At 44.3% G+C, this 13,004-nt stretch overlaps 1 protein-coding gene across 1 annotated transcript; it reads left to right on the top strand.

Moving 5' to 3' along the window:
- On the top strand, positions 1-12,491 carry LOC105016663 (aminopeptidase N). The gene is made up of 20 exons (XM_034287021.1): positions 1-680; positions 2,004-2,146; positions 2,668-2,807; positions 3,231-3,357; positions 3,763-3,917; positions 4,578-4,691; positions 4,958-5,101; positions 5,475-5,540; positions 5,632-5,697; positions 8,365-8,540; positions 8,974-9,050; positions 9,508-9,641; positions 9,860-9,915; positions 10,053-10,200; positions 10,287-10,378; positions 10,504-10,614; positions 10,726-10,893; positions 11,142-11,282; positions 11,822-11,903; positions 12,194-12,491. The coding sequence occupies exons 1-20, from the start codon at positions 85-87 to the stop codon at positions 12,350-12,352; spliced, it is 2,895 nt and encodes a 964-aa protein (XP_034142912.1). The 5' UTR covers positions 1-84; the 3' UTR covers positions 12,353-12,491.
- Positions 12,492-13,004: the final 513 nt, after the last annotated feature.

Below are 13,004 nucleotides of genomic sequence, written 5' to 3'. Positions count from 1 at the left end.
GCCCTGTCTCTCTCTCTCAGACCCATCCGAGTCTGTCGTTAATACTACAGAGAGCTGGTTGTCCGTCGAAACACCCTCTCCGACATGGGGAAGGGTTTCTTCATCAGCAAGACACTGACGATCGCCGGGGTGATCGTGGGCGCCGGAGCGGTGGCTACCATCATTGCCCTGTCGGTGGTTTATTCTCAGGAGAAGGCTAAAAACCAGGAAGTTAAGCCAACCAATGGAGGAACATCTCCCCCCACCACCACGCAAGTGACTCCCTGGGATCCCTGGGACCACTACAGACTGCCCGACTCTTTGTCCCCCGTCTCCTACAACATCACGCTCTGGCCTCGGCTGGAGGCCAGCCGCTCGACCGGCCTCTACATCTTCACCGGCCGGTCGGCTGTGGTGTTTGAATGTAAGAAGCCCACTGACCTGATCCTCATCCACTCCAACAAGCTGAACCTGACATTGATCAATGGGCACCACGCCAGACTGACCGGCCTGGACGGAGCCACGCCTCCCAACATTAAGGACAGCTGGCTGCAGCCTGTCACCCAGTTCCTGGTGATCCAGCTGGACGGCAGGCTGCAGGCTGGGAACCGGTATGAACTGTACTCAGACTTCACCGGGGAACTGGCGGATGACCTGGGAGGCTTCTACAGGAGTGAATACTTTGTGGGAGAGATAAAAAAGTAAGCAAAACCCAAAGATCATGGCGCTATTTTTAGCCTGTCTTCAAAATACGTGCTGATTCCTCATGAGATACAGAGTCGAGGCCTCATTAATTATGAGAAAGATTCTGATTCACTGTGAGATAAAGAGCAGAAAGCACATTCCTTATGATAGACAGAGTTTTGATTCTATATGAGATAAAGAGAAATGATTTATTATGAGATAGTGAGAGCTGACTTGTTATGAGATATGGAGAATATAGAGGATTCATTACAAGATATATTAAAAGTGATCAAATCTGAGTAATTATCATGCAGACGTCACAGGAATGGAAATTTTACCTGTGACCTCTCCTCTACCGCAGTGATCAATGGATTTAGCACAGATGTAGTTCTGTTTAGCAAGTTAACTGTAAAACATTTGAAAAATGACCAAAAAATACTTTGATTCAACTTACAATTAAGTCAGAAAGGCGACTAGCTGCAATGACATTGTGAGTTTGCTTAACAAAAGTCAGTTGTTTTAGGAGCTGGTTTTCTTTACAATGGAAGTTCAATAATGTGTAGTTCTTGTTTTTAATAGTGCACAATGTACAGTTAGAATTCTGTCACCAACAACTTGATAGTCTCTGGGCTTGTGTGAAGCAACAATTATGTAATCAAGAGACATGTTATAAGTACATGGAAATGGACAGCCTCACAATGTACAGCACATAGACTACATGTATGCACCCTTATATGTCTGTGTGTGTGTGTGTGTGTGTGTGTGTGGGAATGTACACTAAAAGCTGTTCATAGGCCCAATCCATTGCTGAGTGCCTGGACACCCCACACTGCCATCGTTTGCAACAACAAACCCCAGATATGCCTTATTGCTGCTGTAAACCATTTACTAACACAGTTAGAGCAGTGGAAAAGGGGTGCAATGTCATACTCATGGCATAAGGTCTCATATACCGTGGCTATCGACCAATCAACATTCAGGATTTGAACCACACTGTTTGTAATGAGTAATAACAAGCAGCATCCTTTGAAATACTATCTCCATTACAAAGTATTATAAGAAATAGCCCGCTGTTCAGTACTACATTATCACCATTTCCTGTCTGTTCAGTACTACATTATCACCATTTCCTGTCTGTTCAGTACCACATTATCACCTCTTCCTGTCTGTTCAGTATTATATTATCACCACTTCCTGTCTGTTCAGTACTACATTATCACCACTTCCTGTCTGTTCAGGACTACATTATCACCACTTCCTGTCTGTTCAGTACAGCATTATCACCACTTCCGGTCTTTTCAATGCTGCATTTCCACCACATCCTGTGTGTGTGTTTATAGAGTTGTAGCTACCACTCAGATGCAGCCCACGCACGCCAGGAAAGCTTTCCCCTGTTTTGATGAACCCGCCATGAAGGCTGTCTTCCACATGACACTCCTCCACCCACACGGAACTGTAGCTCTGGCCAATGGCATGAATGTAGGTAGGTATGGAACTGTAGCTCTGGCCAATGGCATGACTCTAGGTAGGTATGAAACTGTAGCTCTGGCCAATGGCATGAATCTAGGTAGGTATGAAACTGTAGCTCTGGCCAATGGCATGAATCTAAATGCAGCTTCTTGGTCCATAAGAGAAATGCTCTGTTAGTTCCAGTCCCAAATGGGACACTAAACCACCTCAGAACTCCACAAGTCAATATGATGTGGGGTTTAGGAGTCGGTTTAATCCGTAGTCTGTTTCTTATATTAAGGAAAATTTGCAGCAATTCTTTATGTCTGTGAGAACTCCTGACAAATGTTTTTTCCAACCAGGAATTTAATGAAAAAGAACAAGCTTTGCATATTTGGGGGATTTTCAAGTCAGCTATTACGCGATAAATCTTAATAAAATAACTGTACTTTGTTAGCTTCCTAGGCTGTCGTCATGTCAAGAATGAATTTTGAACCATGTCTTCCTGCTGGGAAAACCAACCGCTTAGCATCCTGTCTCTGTGTCCTTCTGTAGCCTCAGTCAATGTTACAGTGGATGGCCAGGATGTCACGCAGACCAGCTTCCAAGCCACACCCATCATGTCGACATATTTACTGGCATTTGTAGTCAGTGAGTTTGACTTCATAAGGTCCCCAGAAGGAGAAAAAGTGTTGGTAATTTGTTTTTTTACTCTGCTCTGAGTTAATTCTGGTCTACAGGGTTTCTGTTCTATTGCTATATAAGGAGGTTTCCCAAATGAATTGATAAAGATCTAGTCTTTTCTTTTACTCTCCAAATCGTCACTTTTATCTAGCTAGTAACCTTAGCCTAATTGCACATAATAGTTTCAAGATGACTGAGAATTTAATGGTTTATTGTGTCTGTGCTGCCCTCTAGTGGTCCCTTCAGTGAAGTACAGCTGATGTTACTGAATACAGCACAGATATATATAAGTCTGACTACAAGGTCTAGATGCTGCTGAGTGTCTGTCTAAATCATTCCCTGATTTGAGGATGCAAATGGGGGGAAAAACCCACTCAAAGTGGCTTTGAGGTAATTGATTTAAATCTCAGAAACAAAAAAGTTTGTATTTCCAGATAAGGATTTGGGCTCGTAAGCAGGCCATTGAAGAGGGGCAGGGAGATTACGCCCTCGAGAAAACCGGACCGATACTGGAGTTCTTTGAAAAGTACTACACCACAGACTACCCTCTAAATAAGTCCGGTGAGATCCAAACAGCAGCCCGTGAGAATCACAATCACCTTTATTTACCATGTTCCATTTTAAAATGACCCAAATTTTACTTTGTATGTGCTGCTGGTGGCAGAGTACATTTATGGACAGAATACACATCTATGTGAAGTTACCCTTTAGGTAATAACACTGGTTGTAGGTCAGATAAAAGAAAATAATGGTGTTTAGTGTTTAGTAATGTATATGATATATATGGACATTCATTAACTGTTGATGTACACATTATTTACAGTTGATTTACACAATATTTAATAGTCATCTATAGTTACAGGTAGAAATGATTTACATGTGATTTTCAGTGCAATTACAAATATCTCAGCCTGACTTCAGTGGGAACTATTGTAACAGATATTCACATTCTCCTGTCTATCATAGACCAGATAGCTCTGCCTGACTTCAGTGCTGGAGCCATGGAGAACTGGGGTCTGATCACCTATAGAGAGACAGCCCTGCTCTTCAACAACGCTAGCTCCTCAAACGCAGACAAGGAGTGGATTGCAACTGTCATCTCTCATGAACTGGCTCACATGGTGAGTTTTGTTTCAGTCTCAGACTGTCATGGCCATTATGTGGCTTTACATGATATTACCTTTTTACATACTCCAGACCGCTATAGATATACATGTTATTGGTCTGGACCGCTATAGATATACATGTTATTACATGGTTTGGACCGCTATAGATATACATGTTATTACATGGTCTGGACCTCTATAGATATACATGTTATTACATGGTCTGGACCTCTATAGATATACATGTTATTACATGGTCTGGACCTCTATAGATATACATGTTATTACATGGTCCGGACCACTCTGGATATGACATGGAATTACATTGCCCACACTGTTATGGATATAACATGGTATTACATGGTCCAGACTGTTATAGATATGACATGTAATTACATGATCCACACTGTCATGGATATAACAGAGTATGACATGGTCCAGTTTATAATGGATATAACATGGTATGACATGGTCCAGACTGTTACAGATATTACATGTTATTACATAGTCCAGAATGTTATAGATATTACAGGTTATTACATAGTCCAGAATGTTATAGATATTACATAGCAGTTATTATTATCATGACAGTAACATTTCTGCTGCTGGCCAACAGTACCTCTGTTAGCACTAGTCTCAGGGTTCATGTATTTCGTCATGGTTACCTGTCCCCAGTGGTTTGGGAACCTGGTGACCATGAGGTGGTGGAATGACCTGTGGCTGAATGAAGGCTTTGCCACCTACGTCTCCTACCTGGGGGCCAACTCTGCTGAGCCCACGTGGAATTATGTGAGTCTGTTCTTTTTCTTTCACGGAGTGACTCCTAACTACATAGCCTCAAGCTGAAGGTCATGTAAAGGTTTTCTTGCAGTAGCTGACTGTATTTTACAGATATTTATCTTAAAGCCTTTTGTATCAATGCTGTCCAGGAACAAAAATATCTAAAAGGTTCAAGTGTCACGGGGTCATCGCTCCTCCTTTTAGAGACGTGATACGCTTCACCCAGAGTCAAGACATCCGTCCCCTAAATCCTGTGGATGTGTTTCCTTTCGCAGACTGACCTGATTGTGATGAAGGAGGTGTACAAGGTGATGTCTGTAGACGCCCTGGCCTCCTCGCATCCTCTCTCCACCAAAGAACAAGACATCATGCAGCCTGCTCAGATCAGTGAGCTGTTTGACTCCATCACCTACAGCAAGGCATGTTTCCATCCTTACTCTTACTGGGACTCCACTCATCCTCAAGATCATCCTTACATCATGCTTAACCAGGGGCCTACTCATCCTCAAGGTCAAGACAGACCAACGTCATCCGTTGGTTGTCAACCCAACGCGTGGGCCAATATTTCTGCCGGTCTGTCCTGCCCTCGAGAGTAAGACGGCAGCCAGCATCCACCCACTGTCACTGATTAGGGGTTTACCAGAGACGTTCTAAAATTCACCATATTACCTGTGAAGAACGCTGCTTTTGACCCTGGCCTGTTTCTGGGTCTGACCAAAATATAGGGTGCTACACAATGTATATGGAAAGCCAGTGGTGGCGAAATTTACATGTCATGTTGTGATATTCCAGGGAGCTGCCATCCTGAGGATGCTGTCAGAGTTCCTGACTGAGCCCGTGTTTGCCAGAGGACTCAGTGTGAGTGTTGATTGCATGGTAAACATTATGTCGTGAACCGGACAACTGACAGACCGGAAGAAAAGTGACATCTTATCGGATCTCTCCACAGACATATCTGAATACTTTCAAATATGGAAACACAGTTTACCAGGACCTCTGGAATCACCTGCAGACGGTAAGATCACCTTCAATACACAACATCTGTTCTCCATTTGTCAACATTATCTCTGTAGTGATGACTGGGGACTGTTGTCTATTGGGTTGAGGTCTCTGGACTGTTTTATATTGGGCTGTGGTCTGGGGGCTGTGCTCAATTGGGTTAAGGTCTGGGGACTGTTTTATATTGGGCTGTGGTCTGGGGGCTGTGCTCAATTGGGTTAAGGTCTCTGGACTGTTTTATATTGGGCTGTGGTCTGGGGGCTGTGCTCAATTGGGTTAAGGTCTCTGGACTGTTTTATATTGGGCTGTGGTCTGGGGGCTGTGCTCAATTGGGTTAAGGTCTCTGGACTGTTTTATATTGGGCTGTGGTCTGGGGGCTGTGCTCAATTGGGTTAAGGTCTCTGGACTGTTTTATATTGGGCTGTGGTCTGGGGGCTGTGCTCAATTGGGTTAAGGTCTGGGGACTGTTTTATATTGGGCTGTGGTCTGGGGGCTGTGCTCAATTGGGTTAAGGTCTCTGGACTGTTTTATATTGGGCTGTGGTCTGGGGGCTGTGCTCAATTGGGTTAAGGTCTCTGGACTGTTTTATATTGGGCTGTGGTCTGGGGGCTGTGCTCAATTGGGTTAAGGTCTCTGGACTGTTTTATATTGGGCTGTGGTCTGGGGGCTGTGCTCAATTGGGTTAAGGTCTCTGGACTGTTTTATATTGGGCTGTGGTCTGGGGGCTGTGCTCAATTGGGTTAAGGTCTCTGGACTGTTTTATATTGGGCTGTGGTCTGGGGGCTGTGCTCAATTGGGTTAAGGTCTGGGGACTGTTTTATATTGGGCTGTGGTCTGGGGGCTGTGCTCAATTGGGTTAAGGTCTCTGGACTGTTTTATATTGGGCTGTGGTCTGGGGGCTGTGCTCAATTGGGTTAAGGTCTGGGGACTGTTTTATATTGGGCTGTGGTCTGGGGGCTGTGCTCAATTGGGTTAAGGTCTCTGGACTGTTTTATATTGGGCTGTGGTCTGGGGGCTGTGCTCAATTGGGTTAAGGTCTCTGGACTGTTTTATATTGGGCTGTGGTCTGGGGGCTGTGCTCAATTGGGTTAAGGTCTCTGGACTGTTTTATATTGGGCTGTGGTCTGGGGGCTGTGCTCAATTGGGTTAAGGTCTCTGGACTGTTTTATATTGGGCTGTGGTCTGGGGGCTGTGCTCAATTGGGTTAAGGTCTCTGGACTGTTTTATATTGGGCTGTGGTCTGGGGGCTGTGCTCAATTGGGTTAAGGTCTCTGGACTGTTTTATATTGGGCTGTGGTCTGGGGGCTGTGCTCAATTGGGTTAAGGTCTCTGGACTGTTTTATATTGGGCTGTGGTCTGGGGGCTGTGCTCAATTGGGTTAAGGTCTGGGGACTGCGGTATTAGGTTGAGGTGTGAGGACTGTGCTTTGTTGGGTTGATGTCTGGGGTATGTTCTCTGTTTGGTTGATGTTTGATGGCTATACTCTATTCTGTTGTGGTCTGGGGACTGCGGTATTAGGTTGAGGTGTGAGGACTGTGCTTTGTTGGGTTGATGTCTGGGGTATGTTCTCTGTTTGGTTGATGTTTGATGGCTATACTCTATTCTGTTGTGGTCTGGGGACTGTGCTCTATTTGGTTGAGGTCTTGGGGCTATTCTGTATTGGGTTGAGGTCTGGGGAATGTGCAGGTTACACAAGCAAGCCACATTTGTGTTCCTGGATCATCTCTGAGACAAATGTGCTCAGTGATCAGGTGTATATCCTGCTAAGAGTATGCAAGTCTAGGCTGAATGCACCTGCACCTTCTTTCCTTTCCAAAAAAGTTTAAAAAGAAGGCTTTGAGTGAGGAACAGAAGCATTCAATTTCAATCAATCAAATCAATCAAAATGTATTTATAAAGCGCTTTTTACAACAGCAGTTGTCACAAAGTGCTTTACAGAGACACCCAGCCTTAAACCCCAAGGAGCAAACAACAGTAGTGTTGAATTTCAGTGGCTAGGAAAAACTCCTTAAGAAGGTCGAATTTTAGGAAGAAACCTAGAGAGGACCCAGGCTCAGAGGGGTGACCAGTCCTCTTCTGGCTGTGCCGGGTGAAATATTAAGAGTCCAATCGGAATAATAAATAAATTTCTCTTGGCTAAATCCAGAGTATATTTGATTTTAGACTTGGTCAGAAGTATGACCAGGTGGACAAGGACAGGAACAGCAACGGTCCCCCCAAACCAGGTAATCCGCAAGTGTGGACCAGGACCTCATCTCCTTCTAAAATTTAAAATTGGAGGAAACTGAGAAAAGTTAGTAGTACATCCCTCATGTCCCCCAGCACAATAATATAGCAGTGGTCACAATAATTTGCAGCGGTCTCTTAATTTTAACCCTTCTTTTCCTCACTCAAAACATTCCCTTTCGACATATTTGGAAAGGAAAGAAAAAGGTGCCGTCTTAATTTTTTCTGGAGCTGTATGTTTCAATTATGGCTTTTATTTTGAAAAAAATAATCTGAGTTAGCGCTGCTAGCATAATATCCTGCTGCTAGTAGAAAGGTAATGAAGCCTCATATGGCCATCACTATTTCTGACCACTGTTGTACTTCGCCATTAGGTATATTTAGGTATAAAATATGTGTATTTATAGGCCAGATTGATGACTGTGTGCCTTATTGTTGATTTTTTTGTCTCCTTTAGGCTGCCAACTTAGCTCCTGATTTAGAACTACCTGCCTCCATAGAGGTCATCATGAACCGCTGGATCTTGCAGATGGGCTTCCCCCTGGTTTCCATAGATACCACCAATGGACACATTACCCAGAACCACTTCCTGTTGGATCCGGAATCTGTAGTGGACAGACCTTCTGAATTCCAGTAACACACCTACACTTTATCATCACCTTGTAAAGAAAACGCGTGTGTTTGCTCAGCCTTACAAAGCATTTCAGAAAAATGTAAAGGTGTTAGTAGTTTTATCTGCCGTGATTTAATAATGCAATTGCACACGAGGCAGTGTTATATCTTTGGGTGACAGGGCAATCTAGAGGTCAGGACTGTTGGGGCAACCAACAGTCTAAACCCAGAGCCGACAAAGATATAAACTTGTCAATCTAGGGCTGAGCAAAGATAGTTACCTCAAACTGCTGCATTTTCTTTTTATATTTAGACTTGAAACGTTTCCCAGTGTACATGCAGTGTTATTTGTATGTTCTCTCTGCTCTCTCTCTATCTGTATGTGAATCTGTATGTGCAACTCTGTGTGTGTGTCCGTTTGTGTGTGTGTGTGTGTGTGTGTGTGTGAAACTAGATATGAGTGGATTGTTCCCATAAAGTGGATAAAGAGCGGCACTGAACAGACTCCATTCTGGCTCAAGAGTAAAACAGGTATGGGTTTAAACCATCTGGCTCCAGGCTAGAACAGGTATGGGTTTAAACCACCTGGCTCCAGGCTAGAACAGGTAGGGGTTTAAACCATCTGGCTCCAGGCTAGAACAGGTATGGGTTAAAACCATCTGGATCCAGGCTAGAACAGGTAGGGGTTTAAACCATCTAGATCCAGGCTAGAACAGGTAGGGGTTTACACCACCTGGCTCCAGGCTAGAACAGGTAGGGGTTTAAACCACCTGGCTCCAGGCTAGAACAGGTATGGGTTAAAACCATCTGGCTCCAGGCTAGAACAGGTATGGGTTTACACAATGCCAGAACCACACCAAACTGAGTCCACATTCCAAATGGCGTTGCATGTCCTATGAAGTGCCCTACATTACAGGCCTTGTTTCTAAGGCTCTGGTTAAAAGCAGTGCACTGTATTTAATTGATGATGCTTCATCCCTTTATTCAGACACTCATCCACCATTGAAAATGATTGGATCTGATTGGGTCTTGGCCAATACCAAGGTGTCTGGTTTCTTCAGGGTCAACTATGACACTGCTAACTGGGAACGCCTCCTCACACAGCTCAGCACGAATCACGAGGTAACATTCAATGTCCGTCTGATGAATGTGCCGTCTAAAAGCCCGGAATAGCACTCATTACAGTTTCCAAATATACTCTGTCCCAGTTGGACTATTTCAGCCTTCTCTGAGGTTGTCAGGACTCTTAGCATGACTGAGACCGAACCAACTGACAGTGAGAAAGTTCCAGTATGGACAATGTTCTTATTTAAATGAATTTAAATGTTTCCAACATTCAGGTTATTCCAGTAATCAACCGAGCCCAGATAGTAGATGACGCTTTTAACCTGGCCAGGTGAGTCTCCCAACACACGTTCTTCTTCTGTGTGTATTTTGTTCAGACTCTGTCGGTCTGTTCATCTATTCATCCAAAGTCCCGCTGAGTGCCTCTGAATGTGATTACGATGTCCTGACGCATTTGCTCATGTCAAGGGCCAAGACTGTGAGCACCAAGCTGGCTCTGAGAACCACCCTGTACCTACAGAAAGAGAGAGAGTACATGCCTTGGGAGATGGCTGACAGAAACCTGGGCTACTTCTTCCTCATGTTCGACCGCAGTGAGGTGTATGGACCCATGCGGGTCAGTACTGAGGGTGCAGTACTTCAGAAACCTTAAGACTCCTCTACAGACACGCTGTGGTGTTTACCTGTGGTCCAATCTTTCAGGCATACCTCAGAAAACAAGTCATGCCCCTGTTCAACCACTTCCAGGCCATCACTGCGAACTGGACCAAGATCCCTGATAACCACCTGGACCAGTAAGGATGTCCGCCCTGCTAAATGTTATACGCAGTATATGCTGCGTAGTGACTAGAGCTTTGTTTTATACGGCATCCTTACTCACGCAGACCAAGTCAGCGAACACTTGTTGCGTCCTGTCCAGGTATACCCAGGTCAGGGCCATATCTCTGGCCTGCAGCAGTGGCGTGCCTGTCTGTGAGGCTCTGATGACTAGCTGGTTCCAGGCATGGATGAAGACCCCGGAGAAGAATCCGTGAGTGGCCAGGTTGTCCTCCCCCAAACTCTCGACTAGATGGTCCGGTTAAGTAGCCACACCTACAGCGTAAAACAAGCCTGACGACCTGTCTGTACGTTGTCGTCCCAGAATCCACCCCAACCTGAGACAGACGGTGTACTGTGGGGCCTTAGCAGCGGGAGGGGTTGAGGAGTGGAACTTTGCCTGGAAGATGTACAAAGAGGCCCCCATCGCCTCCGAGGCTGAGAAGCTGATGTATGGGCTAACTTGCACCAGGGAACCCTGGCTCATCCAGAGGTGAGTATTGAGTCAGGGGTTTCTGGGAACCTTCAGTAAATTCCAAATGTATTCGAATTTCCCGAAATCACGGTTTTCCCGGGACTCCTGATCCCAGAATGCTTTTTTTTATTGTTATTGTTCTCAAACACACGCAGGATCCAACCAAAATTGAACTACCGCTTTCAGGCCGAACCCCCTAAATGTGTGAGGTGCAGGTTGCCACGGCGTTGTGAAGGCTCATTCAGGGGGGGGTCTGTGTGTTCCAGGTATCTCACTTACTGCCTTGATCCAGAGAAGATCCGTAAGCAGGATGCCACGTTCACCATGGTGTATATCGCTGGCAACGTAGTAGGCCAGTCTCTGGTCTGGGACTTTGTCCGAGCCAACTGGAACTATATATACAATGAGTGAGTAGAACCTCTGGGCCTATTTTTCAGTCATAACATCACTGAATGAGTCCTATAATGGCAAGACCTTCCCAATATTTTATAATTATTTTTTTACTTTTGTTTTACCAGGTAAGTACGCTAAGCATTGACTTGAACTATCTTGAACATCTTGATTTTTCTCCTTGTAGGCATAAGGATTTGAGCCAGCAACCATTTATCAGGATTTGAGCCAGCAACCATTTATCAAGATTTGAGCCAGCAACCCCTGACCACTAGATATCTTAGATACACAGAATTTCTCATGTTGTAGTTATATGAAGTTCATCATGTTATAGTAATGAAGATACAGTATGTTTTTTGGTCATGTTCTAGTAATGAAGATACAGTACGTTTCTTTCTGATGTTGTAGTAATGAAGATACAGTACGTTTCTTTCTCATGTTGTAGTAATGAAGATACAGTACGTTTCTTTCTCACGTTATAGTAATGAAGATACAGTACGTTTCTTTCTCATGTTATAGTAATGAAGATACAGATCGTTTCTTTCTCATGTTGTAGTTATGGAAGTGGATCATTCTCCTTCGGGCGACTCATCGAAGGGATAACCAGACGCTTTTCCTCAGAATTTGAACTCAAACAGGTAAAATACTGTCAGTGAATGAGTAATTTAGGCTTGTATTGTTGTTTTTTGGTTTAAATAGATCTTTTGGTTATGGGTGCAGAGATTGTGTTTGACGGTCGTCACACATTGTACTATAACGCCTGGACTCCAGAGTTCCTTTTTTTTCGGTCGCGACACTTTGCCCTGCGACTGAATGTTTGTAATATTGTGTTGAGACAGCAGGTTCATGCTGTCATGAGTTGAGACAGCAGGTTCATGCTGTCATGATAATGGTGTGTTGTAATATGATGCTTTCTGGTTTGGAACAGTTGCAGCAGTTCATCAAAGAGAACTCAGACCAGGGTTTAGGTTCTGCCTCTCAAGCAGTGGAACAGGCACTGGAGAGAACCAAAGCCAACATAAAGTGGGTCGCAGAAAACAAGGCTGATGTCTTTCAATGGTTCACTGACAACAGCAAACTCATCTAACCATATTCATGGACTTCTGTCTGGAGTTTACGTTAAGATGTGGAGAATGCAAGCATTTGTGGAATTTATTATTTAAAGACAAATAAGCAGATTTTCTTTCTGCGGAACCAATAAAGTTTACAATAAATAAAAAAATCAATCAGGAGACTGTGTCACATTTGTTGAGTCAGCCATTTGATGAACTAGTAAATAATGGAGATTGGAGAGGAGGAGGAAAGGAAAGAGGAAGGAGGAAGAGAAGGAGAGGGGAGGAGGAGGAGAGGAGGAATAGGAGGTGTAGAAGGGGGGAGGGGGGAGGGGGAGGGCCCAGAGCCAGCTGGGATCCTACTGTCACCTCCAGGAGGACTGATTCCCAGCTCAACACTCCTTTTACAGTACACCCTTTACACTCCCCCTGACCAACAGCTGACCATGTGACTCCTCCCCTCCGTCCTGTCTGGGTTGGCTCCCTGTGTGCTGAAGGGTTAATGAAGCGTATTTAGAAAGTACTACAGGTGCTTGGTGTATGATATTGTTAATGTATTGTTAAAGTCGTTCTGGATAAGCGTGTCCCCTTAATTAATACACAATATAACTATGGAATACATTATTTTCCTTCTTAATGTGCATTATCAATGTGCTGGCAGGTAGTTTAGTAGTTATTGCTTCAGAC

The sequence above is a fragment of the Esox lucius genome, chromosome 17, assembly GCF_011004845.1.
Source record: "Esox lucius isolate fEsoLuc1 chromosome 17, fEsoLuc1.pri, whole genome shotgun sequence".
Classification (NCBI taxonomy): Eukaryota; Metazoa; Chordata; class Actinopteri; order Esociformes; family Esocidae; genus Esox; species Esox lucius.
The sequence above is the reverse complement of the archived record's forward strand: the minus strand, read 5'-3'. Positions and strand labels throughout refer to the sequence as shown.

Bases quoted from the DNA above. Each gene is read 5' to 3' on its own strand.
- LOC105016663 (XM_034287021.1), top strand. From the start codon at position 85: ATGGGGAAGGGTTTCTTCATCAGCAAGACACTGACGATCGCCGGGGTG. The intron at 2,808-3,230 runs GTAATTTGTTTT...TTGTATTTCCAG, and splicing joins CAGAAGGAGAAAAAGTGTTG to ATAAGGATTTGGGCTCGTAA. The intron at 5,102-5,474 runs GCATGTTTCCAT...GTGATATTCCAG, and splicing joins ACTCCATCACCTACAGCAAG to GGAGCTGCCATCCTGAGGAT.